Source organism: Nestor notabilis, unplaced genomic scaffold, assembly GCF_000696875.1.
Source record: "Nestor notabilis isolate BGI_N333 unplaced genomic scaffold, ASM69687v1 scaffold6284, whole genome shotgun sequence".
In the NCBI taxonomy this organism is placed as follows: Eukaryota; Metazoa; Chordata; class Aves; order Psittaciformes; family Psittacidae; genus Nestor; species Nestor notabilis.
In genome coordinates, this window is record NW_009924162.1 from 1 (window position 1) to 18,567 (window position 18,567).

General features: G+C 37.2%; 1 protein-coding gene across 1 annotated transcript in view; it reads right to left on the minus strand.

Moving 5' to 3' along the window:
- Positions 1 to 90: 90 nt before the first annotated feature.
- Positions 91 to 18,567, minus strand: part of TMCO3 (transmembrane and coiled-coil domains 3) — a 27,502-nt gene continuing 9,025 nt past the window's right edge. Inside the window, exons 5-11 of the mRNA XM_010012489.1 lie at positions 17,491 to 17,677; positions 16,395 to 16,512; positions 15,643 to 15,838; positions 9,169 to 9,319; positions 2,809 to 2,888; positions 2,139 to 2,288; positions 91 to 517 (exon numbers count right to left, since the gene is read on the minus strand). Coding sequence (XP_010010791.1) covers positions 404 to 517; positions 2,139 to 2,288; positions 2,809 to 2,888; positions 9,169 to 9,319; positions 15,643 to 15,838; positions 16,395 to 16,512; positions 17,491 to 17,677 — 996 coding nt within the window. The 3' untranslated portion in view covers positions 91 to 403. The remainder of the gene's footprint in view (positions 518 to 2,138; positions 2,289 to 2,808; positions 2,889 to 9,168; positions 9,320 to 15,642; positions 15,839 to 16,394; positions 16,513 to 17,490; positions 17,678 to 18,567) is intronic.

Below are 18,567 nucleotides of genomic sequence, written 5' to 3' on the forward strand. Positions count from 1 at the left end.
ATATATTTCTTTTTAAACAAAACCTGGTGATGAACCAGCAGTAACAGCATGAAAATTAAAAGGCACATTCAGGCTAAAAATAATCAACAGAGTTTGCATGATGCTGTATTTTAAAAAAATAATTTATGCCCTGAATAACTGATTGGATGAGAAACAAATATTCTGGCAGATTCTAATCTCTCTGCAAGTAAATTTTGTAAAAGTTGTGCAATTCAAATTACATAACTATATTTTTAATATTGAATCATGTTTTGTATTTAGGTCTGTATAAGGCTTATAACCAAGTGCACGTTAAGAGGACTGACTACTCAAAACCTCTTGTCTTCTGAGTGCATAGAAATACAATGAGCAACAACGATATTCCTTGCAAGAAGATGGATACTTGTATATGTGCAAATCTTAATCAAGTACTGGAGCGTCTTTCAGGTCTTGGAACACATTTCATAATGGCAGCTCTCCACAGGGCAGGGGCAAGTAGAAGGCTCAGAGTAGTCACACTCAGAATAAGCAGATAGACCTGAAAATTGCAAATAAAAGCCATTACCTCTTAGTTACATGGTAAACTAAGAAGTGACTAGGAAGTCTGAGGAAACCAAACTCTTCTAGACAGTGTGTTCAGGAGACTTCACCTGTCTTCCTAACCAATTATGCATATTGCTACTAAAGCAAACAAGTGCATGCTCAAATTATCCATTTACCTGGTTTGAAGATACAATTACAAAAACAATGTTATGAGCTGATAGAAAAACAAATTATTTACACGTACAGTTAAGAGGTCAATTTTGAAAGCTCAGTGTTTGCTAACAGGTCAATGGCTAAATATTTTATTAAAACACAAAACCAAAACAACAATAAAACAACCCCAAACCACCACCACAACAACAAAATAATACCATATAAACCCCCCCCACCCAAACTATTCTGGTTTAGTGGCAAAGTTGAGTACTATTTTATACACTAAAAAAAAAGGCAAAAAAAATCCCTTTAAGTCATACCGCACATCATGTGAAAGAAAAATCTTAGCTACATAGTCTGAATGAGTCTTATAAAACACCAGAAAGTAGTTCTGAGGTCTCAGAAGAATGACTTTTGGAAATTTTAGAGCTATATAAACCTGCACATAGATAATCACGAGAGCTGCCACAGAAAAAAAGGAGAGCCTAAAGGCCTCCATGTGCAATGGGTGGGCCCCTAAACTGGTTCTGCGATCACATATGGGTATCTTGAAACTCTAGACAAACATACAGTATTTATAACTCCTAATTATATGCACAAATGAACATGAAAATGAATCACCTTTGCCTACAAGTGAACAGCATTGTGTAAGTTTTTCACACGTGCTTTATTTGGAATTGCTTTCAGCATTATATACAGCCCACTTGCTCACACAATGAGAAGCTCGGGGTGCCAGCACAGTATTTTTGTGAGCAGAGATTCAAAGAAAGCAGGCAGCACTAGAAAATGAGGTCAGTTGTATCTCTATAGCCATAATTTGGTTAATTTCACAAAGCAGGCTTCATCTTGAAGAAAATAACATTCTCACAGCTTCAATATGAAACTAAGTTTAAGGTTTCTTTCCTGGGGGATTTTTTCATGATGACTGAAAAAGCTGGTTGTTTCTTCTGCAGAGGATTTAAAATGAACAAGCTTTGCAGGTGAAGATTACAAGTTTGCTTATTTAAATGTTAAGGCAATTCCCACTTCACCATATCTGCTTTCTAGCTCTTACTTACCAATGTTTCCTTACTCAAATCCTATACTCTCAGTTACCTCTTTTCTATAGCTATACCAAGATTTTAAAAGCAAGGGCTTCTCAGTCTTAGTGATGCGGGTGCTATCTACAGCTCCCTACTCAGTTAATAAAGAAGTTGTGAGAGCAATTAAGGTAAAACATTTATAACCAAGCTATTTAAAAGTAAAACTTGCTATCTGATATTTTAAAGTACGGCATGAAACAAGTGAAAAACAGAACTAAGAACCCTGTCAGGGACATACACATCTCCATTTGTATGGGTTGATTCTATTTGTTAGCAGTTGAGAGATACCAGTGTACTGGTATTTCAAATACAATGTCATACAAAACCCCAAAAAGTTTTTCAGGTGCAAACCCCAAAGTTAATAACTATAGAACAGCTTACCTCCCGAGATATGATCCCCGCTCTACGTGCTCTGCTTCCCAGAACAAAAGAGAATTCACTGACTTGTGCCAGTCCTGCTGAGACAATCCACTTGATATACTGGCTGGTCTTTGGAAGAATCAGAGAAAGGACAAGCACTGCCAAGACAAACTTTAAAAGCGAGGTTTTTGGGGGGGTTACTGTAGGTTTATTTTTTTAATTATTTTTTTTTTTAAATTAAAAAGTGCAATAAGTAAAATAGTACAATCTTTGTAAGATACATAGCATCAAATACAATAATTCTGGACATAAACTAGTGGACTTCTAGTGTCTTCTGTATTAAGAAACAAATATGCATTGCACAGTAAAAATTAGTGTCTTGTTTACTATAATAAAAACATTTGATAGCTTTCTCACAAATCCCAACCTAGATAAATAATGTTTCTCCATGTGTAGCTTACTTTTAACATTAAATACAATCCTTTTCTTTTTTTTCTTTTTTAATACCCTAAGCATGTTGTATCAAACTGTATTTTCATCAGCAAGATTCTTCCAAATACAGATTTACTGTAAAGCTGTAATAGTGTGTGTTATATCAGATGTTCAGTTCTTGCACAGAATTTTTATTAGGGCATGCAGCACAAAGATTATTTGGACTATTCAAGATTAAAAAAAGAGAAAAAGAAAATACCTTCATTATGACCACAGACAATGTAAGGAATAGTAAGACTGTAAGTTCATATATAACAAATGTGGGGAAAACATGAAGTCCTAGGAGGAAAGAAAACAGTATTTCAAAGTTTAAGTCCAGTATCTTAGTATGATAATTTTCTGAGTTAATAACAGATTAAATTGCAAGACTGTATTCTCAAGAACAGTCCTAACATAGCTACCAATGCTACCTTAGTGATCACTAAAGCACTTCCTGCATTTATCCAAACATTATTCCTACAGAGGGGTTTAGCACAAACAATATTCCCAACTGCACATGACTGCACAAGCACTTTCGTTTATAAAGTTTTTTCTCTTCCACACCAGTCAACAATCCAGAATCTGAACTGAAACATGCCTCTAATAAAAAATACTGCCAGAAAACAACTCCATTTGTCTGTACAATGATTGTAACATACACTTTGCTCACTGTTTCAACATTTTTGTATGGCATGGTAATGAACTATCACTGTGGAAGGATTGTGATATTCAGCAGTTGCATAGACTCTAGAGCTACAACAGAAAATGTAACTGTTTGATCCCATGACCCTCACTTGCCAGCACTGAAAGTCACCTGAACTGGAAAAGTCACTTAGGACCGGAATCAGTAAAAGGCAAAAAACCCCTGTGCACAGCCTAACAATTAAGGAATTACATAAAACTCCATTGCTGTGATGTTGTTGGGGTTGGGTGGGGTGGGGGGGTGGGTGGTTATTGTTGTTGTGTTTTCATTTGTGGGTTTGTTGGGGTTTTTTTGGGGAGGAGGGTGGTTCTCTGCTGGTGGTTTAGTTGTTTGGGTTTTTTTTCTTTTTTTTTGGTCATTTTAATTCAGTGAATATAGAAACAAGAACCATAAAGCGCACAGAAATTGAAAACTAAGTCCTGCTAATATTAAAGATAAGAAAAAAGTATTTGTTGGAGAAGTCCTGGAAAAGTCTAACTCACAGGTGATTAAGTCCATGTTTTCCTCCTAGGGTATGAGGAACTTGTGCAGGCAAACATAACTCTGATTTTTGGAAGCTTATTCCTTTTTCATAAAAGCTCTTTAAAAAAGGAACCAAAATAATGGTGGCGTTCCTGGTAAATCCATAATAGTTGGCAGTTCTCCAACCCAGTTATTTCTGATGAAGGACAAGAATTTAGCTTTCTAAAGCATGAAACATGTAAATCGATTCTGTAGCTATTTTAATACAAGGCAAGCTTTCACTCATTTTCCCTGCCCCATAGTGCTGTAGAACCAGAACTAGAGAGCTGAGAGTCATCGTCCCTTCTTGAGTGCTCAAGAGAAGTTACTTCCAGTAAATTCACAGTGTATTGTGGATGGAAATGTATGTCAAGTACATCAGAAATTTTTATACAAGTAGCACCCAGTCAGCATGTATACACCCTGGCTTATTTCTTCTTTTCTTTCCAACTCCTGGAGTGCAAACGCAAAAGACTATCAGAATAAGGAAAGAGACAGCAGAATAAGAGAGAGAAACACCACACACACACACAAAAAAAATCATCCTAATATGTGCACACATGCTCATGGAGGGGAAATTAGTTTTTCTTTTTTTTTAGTATGCACATTGTTCATTCACCTTTAAGCTGGTCTCAGAAACACACATGAAAAGCAACTAGACAAATACAGCCTGTAACAATGTCACGTTTGATAAGAGGGCCAACTCTGCTGCATCTGGAATTAACGATTTTAGAAGGAGGCTGTAAATATAGCCCAGTGTTCTCATCGCTACTGGTGGAGCTACCTTTTCAGTTCTGCAGCAGACAAGCACTGTGAAGTCCATTTGAACTGCTGCCTGATGTGGAAATTATCACCGTATTTCAAAGAGCTGAAGCACAAATTACCACAGATTTCTATACCAATCCAGCGGAGGTGTCTGCAAGGTGAAGCAAGCCTAAGCCTGCTATATACACTATTCTGAGCAAACAAGTAAACATCCCAGAACACAGACACGTTTGGGGGGAATAAATCCCACCATAGTGGATTTCATGGTTATTATAGACTTTTGCCCCAGTCCCAGATGAAAACTTAGCATAAGGCCAGAAGTCGTATCAGACTGCTTGCTACAGAGGCACATGAAGCCTTCTTGACATTAATGTCGTAAGAAAGGTTTACCTTCATGGACAGAAGATGCATGAATATGGGCATTTATTTGAATGGGTTGAATCATACTTTGTGACAAAGCTCAAGAATCACTGTGGACTTTTTCACCAAAATGGAAGAAACACTTCAACCAAATAATTCAGGAACTTCAGCATCAACATCAGGAAGCATGTGGCATGATGGCCTGTCACCAATAGCTTGGATATCATTTAACTACATTTCTACAGAGCTGAGCCTACTGATTCAAAGTGGCTGAAGCTACTGGACTTCACTTCTAAGCAGTGTTCTTGAGTAACTGGAACGGAGGCCTTGCGGTAAAGATAACTTACACCAGTGTCGAGCCAAAAAGCACAATTCACTTGTGTAAAGTTGGTATGTGTTCCTCTTGAGGACAATTACAGGCAAGATTTCACACATTTTTATAAGTACTTTCTTCTTAACAAGTAAACTCTCTCCGACCCTCCAATTAGACAGATTCCACCAATCTGCTGGATAACTGCTAAACAGCACGCAGAGATCCAAATGTTATGACGAGTGTCAAGAAAAGGAATCTTGGAGACCTTGTTGGCAAACAAGATTACAGAAAACAGAACTCTGTTGGTCAAATTGGAGCTAGTAGAATTAATCGTGACACATCTAGTTGAAGATGTCCCTGCTCATGACAGAGGGATTGGACTAAATGACCTTTGAGGGTCCCTTCCAACCCAAACTATTCTATGAGTCTACGATCTTCAAGACATCACTCAGAAAAATGACGCTAGCGATGCACTGGGATGCTATAGCTACCGAGCTTTAATGAACCTATGACCATAGCTAGCAAACGCAATAAATGCTACAGCTCTGGCTAGCTCATTAAGTAGCAAAGGGAAAACCCAACATTCATCTCTTTCTGCAATGAATTCTACTGTCAGCCTTGAGAACTTCAAACCTCCAAGTTTCATCGTGCTCCATGCAGGACAACAAAGCATTAGAGCTGGACTGATAAGAGGAAACTATGTATGTCACCTAATGATTTCCAACTAGGATCTTCCTTTGATTTCTCTCAAATTCAACAGAAATGTTAAGAGGCTTATCAGAGAAACATTGTGTGCATGTTTGTTCTGGACAGTGGTAGTGCTGACACTGTCAGCATCACCCCACTTCTGAAGAAAATGACTGCACCATTAAAGGGTTTTCAGCATGTTGCATTCAAGGTCCAACGCTGACCATGAGATTTACCCAGAAGGGAAACCTGGAGCCTGGCAAGTGAGTACATCTGTACAGCATATTGAGAACACTCAGCTTTGTCAGTCACTGGAACTAATCTGCCTCCTCACCAGTGGCAGATAGGGTCCTTTATAAAAACCAATCAAAACAAAATGATGCAGAGGTGGAAATGACCTGAGTACTAGGTACCAAAACAGAAACAAGAAAGAAATGTCTCAAATTCTAAAGTCTATAGGGTCAGTCCAGATGTTCTCTCAGAAATATTAGTAAGGACAGAGACCAACAGAAACTTTCTAACCTCAGTAGATTGCATAAAGAGAGCCAGAAACCTTGAAGAACGCACACAGGCCTAAAGGAATGTACAGATGAAGAGCAATTCCACATGCAGCTGTTAATGCCTAACTGCAAAGGTGTGTTATTCCCACAAATGCACAAATTTGAGAGTAGTAGGTAAGCAGGTCACGCTAAGGACAGGACCACTGTTACAGATACTACACAAACAAGTACTGTTCAGCTCAGGTTTTAGGTAGGATTTCTGTAGTAAGGAGGATTTCTGGAGGATTTCTGAAGGATTTCTGTAGTAAGAATGCATAAGTAGGCATTTAAGACAAGCAACATAGGAACTAACTTTTCCAAATGACATATTTACAGTCATTTTTCATTAAGACTTTTTTCCTATTTATTCCTTTATTATAAAAGGAGTGGAAATTATAGCACTGCAGTGGTGTAGCACCCCACCTCAGGATCTCAAGTGTTTCTGCTCTCTAGAATAAGGTGCTTCCTGCATATAGCAACAAGCATTCTCCTTACACTGGGGGAAAAGAAAATCTTTCTCTATGGCTTTACATGATTTCACATAGTAAATCTATGTATTTATAGATACATATAATTTGCATGTGTACATATAAAAGTGAAGAGCAAGCCTTTTTGTATGCGACTGCTTTTAAAAAAGTTTAAGGAATACTTTTTAGCCTACTCAGGTTTTCTTTCCAACATCTCATCGCTCCTTTTTAAAGCTGACCTCCTTGTCAACCCCCAGAACTTTCTGTTAACCACAAAATTTGAACAGTGACTGAAAGTAAAGGTGGGAAGGGTGGGATAAAGTTTATTGGGAGGGAGGGGTTTTTTACTTGCCTTATTTTTTTAGGGTTTGGTTTTGTTTTTTACAAGCAAGCGTTGTCACATTTTGTTAGAGCTCATAGCTCTGATTTTTTAGCTAACTTTCTTTAGAGGCAGGAAAAGCACCCATTTTCTGTAAATCCATACAAACTTCTTAGGCAATTTTCTTTTTTTTTTCCCCTTCTTGCAATTATAATGGTAGCAACAGTTTATAAAAGATTATTTTTTTTTAATTCTATAACAGAACTAATAAAATTATTTCCTTACAGTATAATCTGGGCTATGTGGCTTGCTGCCAGTATGCCAACTGAGGTCTGGCCATTTCCCTGTACTCTATCAAAGTCTTATCTCTAGCCTTAATTTACGCAGCTGCAAGAGTATAGGTCAGTATTTTTGGTCAGTCCTTTGTAAAATTAACTTTGCGCTTATAACTGTCATGTTTTGTATCCCTGATAACACTATCCACTCCATCACCAACTTTGGGGTAACACAAACAACTTGCCTGTGAGTATTTAGCAGTTACTCATCCAACACTGTCAGTTATAATGGCCCAAGAGTTTTACTGTATCTCACCACTTTCCTCCCTTTATTAAAAGGGTAAATTATCCAAATAAACGTATCTTTTACTAAGCAATCTGACTGATCAGACAGGCTATTATCATGGGCCTAAACCAAAAAAAATCATGACTGGCAAGCATAACTATTTCCTTTTTATTTTGACAACCACCAGAAGCAGTTTTGCTTTCTGCTATGAAACAATGGGTTTCAAACAGTAATATAAGAAAAGGCATTAAAATCCTGCTAATGATGGGACTTTACTATAAATATATGGAGATAAAAAGAACAACAGAAAATTTCCAATAAAATCAGGAGAAAAAACGAGGTTGCTCTTGAAAGAAAACAAAACAACACCTCACTCCCCCCCGCCCCCAAAAGAAAAAAAAAACAACCTAAAAATTTCTGAGTAAGCACAGGTCAAAGGAGGTTGGGTTTGCGCAATGAGCCGCATTCAAACCCCCTATTTTAAACCTTGCAATGCTCCCCAAAGTAGGACATGCATCTCCTATATAATCCACAGGGAAAGGCAAGTGCTTTCACAGGCCTGTCTCCTCATTGACTCCACCTATAAGGTACTTTGGTAACCTATTTCAGTTTCCTTTAGAGAAAGCATATTGAGGCATGCATGGACGGCTAGAGAATGTAGCAGCTCAAGAATTCAAAATGAAGCTACTGACTTTACTGACTAGTAAATACTAGTTAACTTGGTTTGGATAATAAGCATCATGAGTTGCTCTCCTGGTCTTGGGCATCAATGCTGCATTTCAGTTGGTATTCAGGTAGTTTCTGTGATACATCTTGTTCAATTATTTTTTTCCCTGCATTGGGAACTCACAGATCACATTTTCCCAAATAGATAAAAAAGATGCCACTAAAAAAGGACATGTTTCCATTATCATATCCTGCTTCTAGAGAAAACCAAGCCACAAAGAACCTGAAATCTTCTCCAAACCTCAACATAGTAATACAATTTCCTGCTGTGAAGACATAATAATATTAACAGGCAGTATAAAAGAAATAAAACCTAAACAACAAAAAACACCACCCAAACAAAAACCTTTTCCCCTTAGAAGTTTTAGGTATATGTTTCAAATAGTGTGAGTTCAGAATTAAGAATAAAAAAATCATGTCATTAAAACAAGAATTGAGAATAAAACATGGAAATTGCTTACAAAAATGAATGTTACATTTAAAATATTAGCAAAGGCAAACCAATATTGTGGTCAGTTAACAGTATTTTAATAAAATAAAAATCTATCTCCGTCCCTCAATTTGTAGACACCATTTTTGCCTCCTCCCCCACATTTGTAGGTTAATACTATATTTTAAGGTAGTTTTATTAGTAGTTACCTATGGATGCAAAGAAAATGATGGCAAGAAAGTCACGTATTGGTTCAATACAGGACATAATCTCCTCAGTAACCATGTGACCCTGAGAAGAGATCAGAGCTCCAGCTAAGAAGCATCCCAGCTCCATTGAAACATCCAACAGCTCTGTGATCTGTCAAGGAATAACAGAGAATCTGTTGCTGTTCTCTAACCCCGACTGACTTTATACACCATTTCACAGTGAAATTACAAAACTACATTAAACAATGTAGGAAATTACTATGTCGTTATGCAAGTTCAACAAGTTCAGTGTAATTATTTCAGTTCTATGCAGTATTGTTTTTATACAAAAGATTGACAAACCTTTCATGTTTCCCCTCCATGTTACCTCCTTCCCCACAAAAACAAAAGTAAATTTCTTAATCTACATTGTAATGCTGCGTGTCACTCTTATGGATAGCATCTGATTTCACAAAACCGAGAAAGACTGCAACAGCTTTGGAGTCAGAATTGCGTAATACATGGAGCCCGTAAGAACAGCATATTATCCAGCTGTCAAACAAGGGGGGAAAAATAAAAATCAAAGGCTTATAATTTGGAAGAATAGTCTCAATTTAACAGAAGTCCCAGGCATAAATTACATTTTATTATTGTGAACTGGACTTAAGTGTGCCTGTGTGCTTTACTGAATAGGGATGCATTTAAGCATGTGAAGTAAACTGCTGAAATGAAGCACGGTATCTGTTTGAAAAGACAGCTTCATTCTTTTTTATTATGTGAATAGGGTACTAGAAGGAAGAGATGAAATCCATGCAAAGAGACTGAACTAAAACCAAAGCAACTGCTTAAGGCAATGCTCGGAACGTTAAAATAAGCAAGCAGCACTTTTAGGAGGTATAAAGTATTTAAAGTAATTACTTTGAAACTATGCTGCTGCAGATGGTCATCTTGCTGAGAAAGGGCAATGCTATTAATATTAATAGAAGATTGAAGATTTATTTCCATACTAATTTGGATTAGGCAACAATACACTAGCATATTTATGGACAGCATTCATCACATCTTGAACGGTGTTACACTGTGAGGTATGAAGCTAGAACTTGAATGACTTGAAATTAATGGAGGAGAGCAAAAGACACAATAAACTAGTCTGCAAGCTATGCATAAAATACCACCTAAAAATAAACCCCCAGACTTTTGTGTATTGAAGTATTAATGCCCGAGTGCTTGTCACGTAACTCCATTTGAACTAGTAGTCTATAATTTATTGCAAGACATTTAAGAACACGAATTGGGTTTGTCAACTAATGTACATAGTTGCTGATCAGGCAAAACCAACAAAATTACATTATAACTTTACTCTCATTTAAAAAGAAAAGGAATTTCAGTGCTTTTTGCCACAATTTGAAGTTAAGAGGGAAGAAAAAATACACATTTAAAAGGCTTCAAAATCACCAAGTAGGAAACATTTAAGTTCCTCTCTATCACACATTAGTTGTTTTCAAAGCCACAACCTCTTGAGTATGATTAAGACCCAATATAGCCTCTTCAAATAAAGTTGGTATTATTTTTACTATCCAGCTATTACCCACACACACTTAAGTCATCAGCTGTAACAGAGCTCCAGATCAACACTTTTATAGCTGACATTTTAAGTATTCCCATGTACATGGTTAGGTTACCATATAACAAGGGATTTAGCATCTCTTGTATCAGAACTGCTTGATGCTGTGCTGTTATAAGAATGATTATTCAAGCAGGGAGCAATTTAAGGGTGAAACAAACATGCTTGTTCAGAATGCATTGGACTTAACTGGAGCGAACTGTATGTCCATCTGGATTTGCTCCCACAGAACAGAACCTGAATTTCTATTCCTTCACTCTGTGACAAGTATGAGCTCAAGGGCTTGGTAGATAAAAAGGCAGATTTTGCTATTTCTTGTCTACTCAGTAGGTACTACACAACTTCATGTCTACAAAATCTATAGGTCACTCTAAGAAAAGTGTGAAGTGAATGAGAGGGCAAGAAGAGAACCAAAAATCACATTATCTTCTTAACCCTACCCCTCCTCTTCCAGTTTGTTCTTTTGATTTATATCCAGATTTATACAGACACTCCTTTTACTATTCCCATCCAGTCTCTGGTTGTCTAGTAATAGTAGCAATAAGGTGATACACTTCCTCAATCTGTAGCTTCAGAGTTTATTATAACACGTGGGTGCACACAAAGACACACACACTGGAGAGAGTTTGTTTTACTGGCAGGAAGGCATTCTGAGCAAAATTCCTTAAATAAGCAAAACTTGGGAAGTATTTTGCATTTAGTATTCCCTTTCTGCTTGCATCATTGTTAATGTTTCACTTTCAGCAAACAGGGCTCTAACAATTACTAATCCCTCGGCACTGCACTGTCATTTCCTCAACTCCTACATTACAGAAAGCTTTTTCAGTCAGAATTAAATGAAAAGTCTTGTCAGTTTACACGTTTTTCCCAGTACAATTTAGTTTTCAGTTGTCTTCAAAGGTCCCATTTTACTCTAATTCAGGAAGGATTGTTTTGCTTTCACTAGAATATTGGATTTTTATGTTCAAATGTTCTACCAGAGCAATAAATAAATAAATATCACTGTTATTATCTGTTCCAGATGAATTTCAACCATTTGTTCAGCGTTTTATTTATCTATATTCTCTAATAATGTGTATCTTACTGATACTGTAATCATCATAGAAGATTAATGAACATGGTAAACCAGTAAAATTAAAGAAATCCCTAATGGAAATAAATGTATTAGAATTCCAGGCTTTAATAATCTAAATCTGCCCAAGAGTAAAGAGGTGAATTCTAAGCTTGCGTTTTAAAGAAGTAAAGCCTTAATGAAAATAGAAATAACTTTTAGTGAGCATTCTAAAATCTCCATCTCAACTGTATTTTAATAAATAATTAGCTAGAATATTTGAGATTAAGGAAGAACTGTAATCTTTTAATTGACAGAAAAGAGTTCACAAGCATGTTAAGAGCCATTGAGAAGTATTCTAGGCAAACAAGGAATGACATTCCTAATACACTGCAGGAAAAAGTATGTACATTTTCTTATATAAAGTACTAACAGCTATGTTTTCTTTTAATCTTTTTGGGATATAAAGTAAGCTGGCAATTTCCCTCCATTTGCTGCCATCATCCCAGGTTAACCATAAGGCAGTCAAACTTAGGAAGGTATTTCCTCCCCACCATGTGTATGCACAGTCCTATAAACACGTAAATGTAAGTGCTAACCTTCTTGTCAGGTCAGGTTTTACTTTTTCCCAATTTCTTAATAATCATTCAGCAACATAGTTTTAAAACATAACAAAGCTGGCCCCTGTTGTCATGCAGATATCTAATACAGCAATTCATTAGCAGAACAGTGTTTTAAATAATTCTCTTTGTAATGTTTCTGTACATACAGAACATGGAAAACCAACACTACACCAGTGAACACTCTGGAGGGCTTACAACAAATTCTTCAGCTCATTGTGGTATGAATCTCAACCTAAAAGTACGCATTTGTCCATTGATCCTAAATGGTAATATTTCAAACCGTAAGCTAGATTTGCTCTTTATGTTATGATTCAGAACAGTTCCCCAATTGACACCCCCCCAAAAAAAAACCAAAACAAAAAAACACAAACAAAAACAAAAAACACATTAAAACCCCCACAAAATCAGAAAAAAACACAAACCACCACCAAAAGCCCAACAAAAACACCCCAACCAAAACCAGTATCTCTGTAACTCAAAGTTCAAAAAGGAGTTGCTGCAAGTGTAATAATGATCTACTGAACCTTCGTTTCTGCTGACAATGTGAAACATACGTGACCAAAAGATGTACGACTGTGTCTGAATATCAGCTGCACTTCCGTAGGATTGGCACTTGACACAATCCCCCCACCTGATCTGCCTAACTAGTTGAGGGACAAAAGGGAAGGAAATTTCAGTTACCTCTGAGAATACCTGGGAACAGAAAGAGGTATCTTCAGCTCCAAACCTTGGTAAAATATCTTATATTTGAGATTGGTTGCATCTGGTTTACTCTAAGTTAGTTTATCAAGAAGAGATGTTTTTAAGAACCTGTTTCAGATTTAATGAGTTGTAATATGCCTCTCAGGTTTTCCAAATCAAGCCGCAGAGTCATCTTTGGTTAAGGCCACTAAACTACCCACTTGCTCTACAAATTCAAAAGGTTTTTTAGAATTACACCAGTATGGAAATTCTGTGTTTGCACATAATTATACCAACTCTGTCAATATTTAGGCCTAGGTTTTCCAAGAAGATAGATCTTTGCAGGAACCACGTCAGTTTGTTTTCCTACCTGACACCCAAAAACCTTAATTTATCCTTTAAAAATACATGCAACATTTTTTCAAATAAGATTGCCATCCCTCATCCTATGTTTTTATTCCTGACATAATGCAGCATCTATGCTGTATAACAGTTGAAATTTGTTTTCCAGAAGATTTTTTTGTTCAGCTGTTCTACTGGACAACCAAATACTTTTTTAGTTTTACTTTGGTTTTTTCATTATTTCTCTTGTGAGGCCTCACTTGGAGTATTGTGTACAGTTCTGGTGTCCTCTACATAAAAAGGACATGGAGCTGCTGGAGCAAGTCCAGAGGAGGGCCAAGAGGATGATAAGGGGGCTGGAACACCTCCCGTATGAAGACAGGCTGAGAAAGTTGGGGCTGTTCAGTCTGGAGAAGAGAAGGCTGCATGGAGACCTCTTAGCAGCCTTCCAGTATCTGAAGGGGGCCTACAAGGATGCTGGGGAGGGACTCTTCATTAGGGATTCTAGTGGTAGGACAAGGGGCAATCGGTTCAAACTTAAACAGGGGAAGTTTAGGTTAGATATAAGGAAGAAGTTCTTCACAGTGAGGGTGGCGAGGCACTGGAATAGGTTGCCCAAGGAAGCTGTGAATGCTCCAACCCTGGAGGTGTTCAAGGCCAGATTGGACAAAGCCTTGGGCAACATAGTTTAGTGTGTGGTGTCCCTGCTCATGGCAGGGAGTTGGAACTAGATGATCTTAAGGTCCTTTCCAACCCTAACTATTCTATGATTCTATGATTATTGTTTCTCTTTAAGCCTTTCTGCTCAAACCACAACTGCTAGCATTACTATAATGAATTTATCAGCGTCAGTCAATATCAAGCATCTCAACTGGTTTACTGAGGTTACACACAGTACCTTTTGTACTGTTCCTTTTGATACTTTATCAACTTTAAAAGGAAAGTTGTTTTCACTCTGCGTACACAAAGTATTCATTCCTCCACAAACACTTCCCATGCTGACGCAGCATTCTGGTTTTGCAATACGAATCCAATACACTCAAACATATTCTCCCTCCTTATATATGTTAAAGTCAGTAGACAAACTCCTTGTACATTTGATAGGTGATTTGGGCACAATACATCCAATTCAATCAGATCAGTCTATGTAGTCCACATTTTTAATGAAAGTAAGACTGCTTCTAGATACCATAATATTTTATGCAACTTTTGTGGTTTGGTTGTTGTTTTTTATTCAAGTTGTTATACAAATGTTATGTCTGCTTCTTGAAAGTAAAAACTAGTTTTATTAATTATCTTATTAGATGGCATATTTGGAATATGAATAGCTGTTTAGAGGGATGGCATTTTTAACCTATGCAAAAGAAACCAATGAACTGTAAAGCTCTACTCTCACTAACTTCTTTCTTAACCTTCTCCCTGAAGGAAGTCAGCTTTCTGTGCTAGACCTGTGCAAATACCACTATGGGGAACAAAAAATAAATTTAAAAAAAATATATATATATAAAAAAAAATAAAAAGCATGCACAGGAACATTTTTCTCAGAATTCTCAGAGGTCATAACAATCTGCACATCTAGGATAATGGATTTTCAAACCCACAACATTAGTGACTGTCACATTCTGTTCTCCAGCAAAATGGTTTTTCAGAGGGCTGAAATACAAGATAGAAACACACAGAAAATTCAGTTGAAAATTAATGAAACCCAAAAGGGATATCAGAATCTGTGAACCTTAAGGCATTTCTCTACTTTCTCAACTTCATTCCAAACTGTTATTCTCCCACAGAAAATTATAATAAAAACTACATTGAAAATATGCTGTTTAAAAGACACGTGTCACAATCAGCCACTATCACTATCTCAAAAACCATCCTAAATTATTTTCAAAACACATGAAGTAGCCAAAATTCAAACTGGAATCACAATTCTTTAATTGGCTTAAGTTGCCGGCAGAAGTTCATCTGATTGACATTCAAATTTTATTTCTTACTCATCTGTGCTGTAATGCATGAATCATCTGTGCATTTGGGCTTCGTTTTAAAACATTTTAAAACCAAATAATTAACTACAGAGGTACAGGGATACACAACAACAATAATTGTGATGGCTTTTGTGATACTGCTGCAGTCAGCTACTGCATACATCAAAATGTTTTATTAATTTAAGAGATTACCGTTAACATAAGGAAGATGAATGCAGTTATTCCTAGGATGAGGATTTCTTTATTCCCTTTGCTTTCTGCATGCAACTTGCGATAATATGGTCCTATGAGGTAAGTCTTTATAACAAGACATATAAGAAAAACAGCAGCCAGAGTAAAGAGAATTTGGCCAATCAGTATCAGTATTCTCAGTATTTCCTTGAAAATGCTGGAAGAGAAGAACAAACAAAACATTTCTTTCAAGTGCTTTCATGCCTCCCAACCAGTTCCCCTTAAGTGAAAAGATCTAATTCCAAAGATGTTCAAAACTGAGTAGGTACAGCAAGATATTCAGATACATTAATAAACCAGATGATTACTAAATCTGCCAAGTGCCCAGCAATCTCTATTACAGCCTAGAATTTACTTCAGTAAGATTTTTGTTGATTGATCATAAAGGTAAGCTATCAGGCTCAATAATACTATTGCATAGTCTTTGACAAAAATATGCCCTGAGGGAATAAAGTAACTGAATAAATTACTTTTTATAATAACAAACTCTTCACTAAAAATTTTAAGTACTGGACAGGACTAAGGCAGCTAGAGGAGAAAGAATATCCTCATGTAACAGGACAAGTACAAACAGTAAAGGGAACTCGTAGAAGAGAGTGAGTATTTTTCATGAAACTGACATTAACTGTAGCACTCATTCATATTGGCAATCTACGTACTAACTGGAAGGGAGGGTGGGGTGGGGAGATACATACAGTATTTTCTTGTTTTACCTGGAATATGTGCTCACTCCTACTTGAATAAGTGTAGGCATGACAGCTATAAATAAACCAAGCTGCACATCCTGCATCACCAACATGCCAAGTAGTACGCTGCTGTAGTCAATATCCCCTGTACACCAGCAAAGCAGTCATGGAAATAGTTATCAGAACCTATGAATGGTTGCAGTGCTCAGAAACTTAGAAATACCTAAATCAAATGGAGGCTAAGTGTAGTTCTCAATGGGTTGATGTCATTCAAAGCACTCTGTTTGGCTTTCCCCCCACACACATTAGTAAGTAATTTAAAACATTCAGAAAGAAAATATTTGTAAAGACATTAAAATATAATAAAGAATAATGAAATATAATATATTTGTGGGAAATTTATGTTACACAGTAAAAATATAGACTTTGCTTAGCAGTTGAGCACTAGTTATGCATTCACTGGAGCTCCTTTAGTGAAAATACACAATCTTTAGACTAACAGACACACGTAAAAGCCAGCATGTATAAAGGATACACTTTGAGTCTAGGCATTAGAATATAAATATTCTAAGAGGTGGGAAGAATTTTAATGCAGTATCTATTAGGGAGGTTTACATGGAAGAAAGCAGGATGGCAAAACTTCTGAAAGGAAACAATTTGAAGTCTTTGAGAAGCTAGCAATATAGCACTAGAAGGTACTTCTCTGAAGAGCTGTTTGCTGTGAAAGACTCCCTGCACTGGTCTTAGTTTGCTGAAGAAGGGTGTGAATTATTTCAGTTAGCCTTTCTGCCCTGATGACAGAAAGGTGCAGTGGTCTAACCAGCAATGGTCTAACCTGGTAAGCTCTTAAAAAGCAGAAGGAATCCAGACCCTTAATCAAGTCAAATCTTAACATGGAGAGTACTGATTGGGCTACACTATCTTTCTCCAAAGAGGACACCTCATAAAAAGAATATACACAACACTAGCCAGTGTTAAAGGATGACAATCACTTGTAAACCAGACCTAACAGTGGTTTTTGTCTTGTTTCATTTTTTAACCAGTTCCTCTCATATTAGAAAGTCAACTTCTTTCAAATTTTATTGTAGATACTAGAACAGTCCATATTTAAAATTATACCCACCTTCTTTATCACCTCGAACACTACCTGCAAGAAATCTTGACACCAATGGCGTGCTTGATAAAGATAAACAAGTGGAAATGAAGACACTTTGTGTTGGTCTAATTTGTAGCAGGTGTCCCCACAGCAGACCAAAGGCAATCATCAGAACCGTCATATAGCAAGGTCCTTGCAAAGATATTTTCCATACCTTGGGAAGAAAACAAGTTCTTATAAGAAAGTCTGATGACACTTTTCTCACTGATAAGTTAAAGTGACTTTCAGCACAATTAAGCAGTGATTTGGGGCTGCAGTGCTGGGCCACAGAAGTAACAGGCTGTCATCCAATCTATGGGGCATAATAACTAATAACTGAAGTTATTATGCCTCATAGACACTCCAATGAACCAGAAGATTCATTACCAGAAATCAGATAAATTTCTCAGAGGTCACGGACAAATTAAGGGCCAAAGGTCCAGTATAAGAAATCACCAAATGGAAAGCCAGCTACTTGATGTGAATGGGAAAAAATGGGAATGGCAAAGACCATCAACAGTACCAGCAGCCCACTCCACACTATTCCCAAGTAGCAATTTACACACTAAAGTTCAGGAACCCTCAAATTACTGATTTTTATCATTGGCTTTTTATCATTGATTTTTTATCATTGAGCCGGGGAACTACAGACCAGTCAGTCTCACCTCTGTGCCCGGCAAAATCTTGGAGCAGATTCTCCTGGAAAGAATGCTGAGGCACATGAAAAACAGTGAGGTGGTTGGTGACAGCCAGCATGGTTTCACTAAGGGGAAATCCTGCCTGACCAATTTGGTGGCCTTCAGTGATGGGGCTACAGAACTGATGGACAGTGGCAGAGCAGTTGACATCATCTACCTGGACTTGTGCAAAGCGTTCGACACTGTCCCGGCACAACATCCTTGTCTCTAAATTGGAGAGACACCAATTTGATGGATGGACCACTCAGTGGATAAAGAACTGGCTGGATGGCTGCACACAAAGAGTTGTGGTCAATGGTTCAATGTCCACTTGGAGACCAGTAACGAGTGGTGTCCCTCAGGGATCGGTGTTGGGACCTGTGTTGTT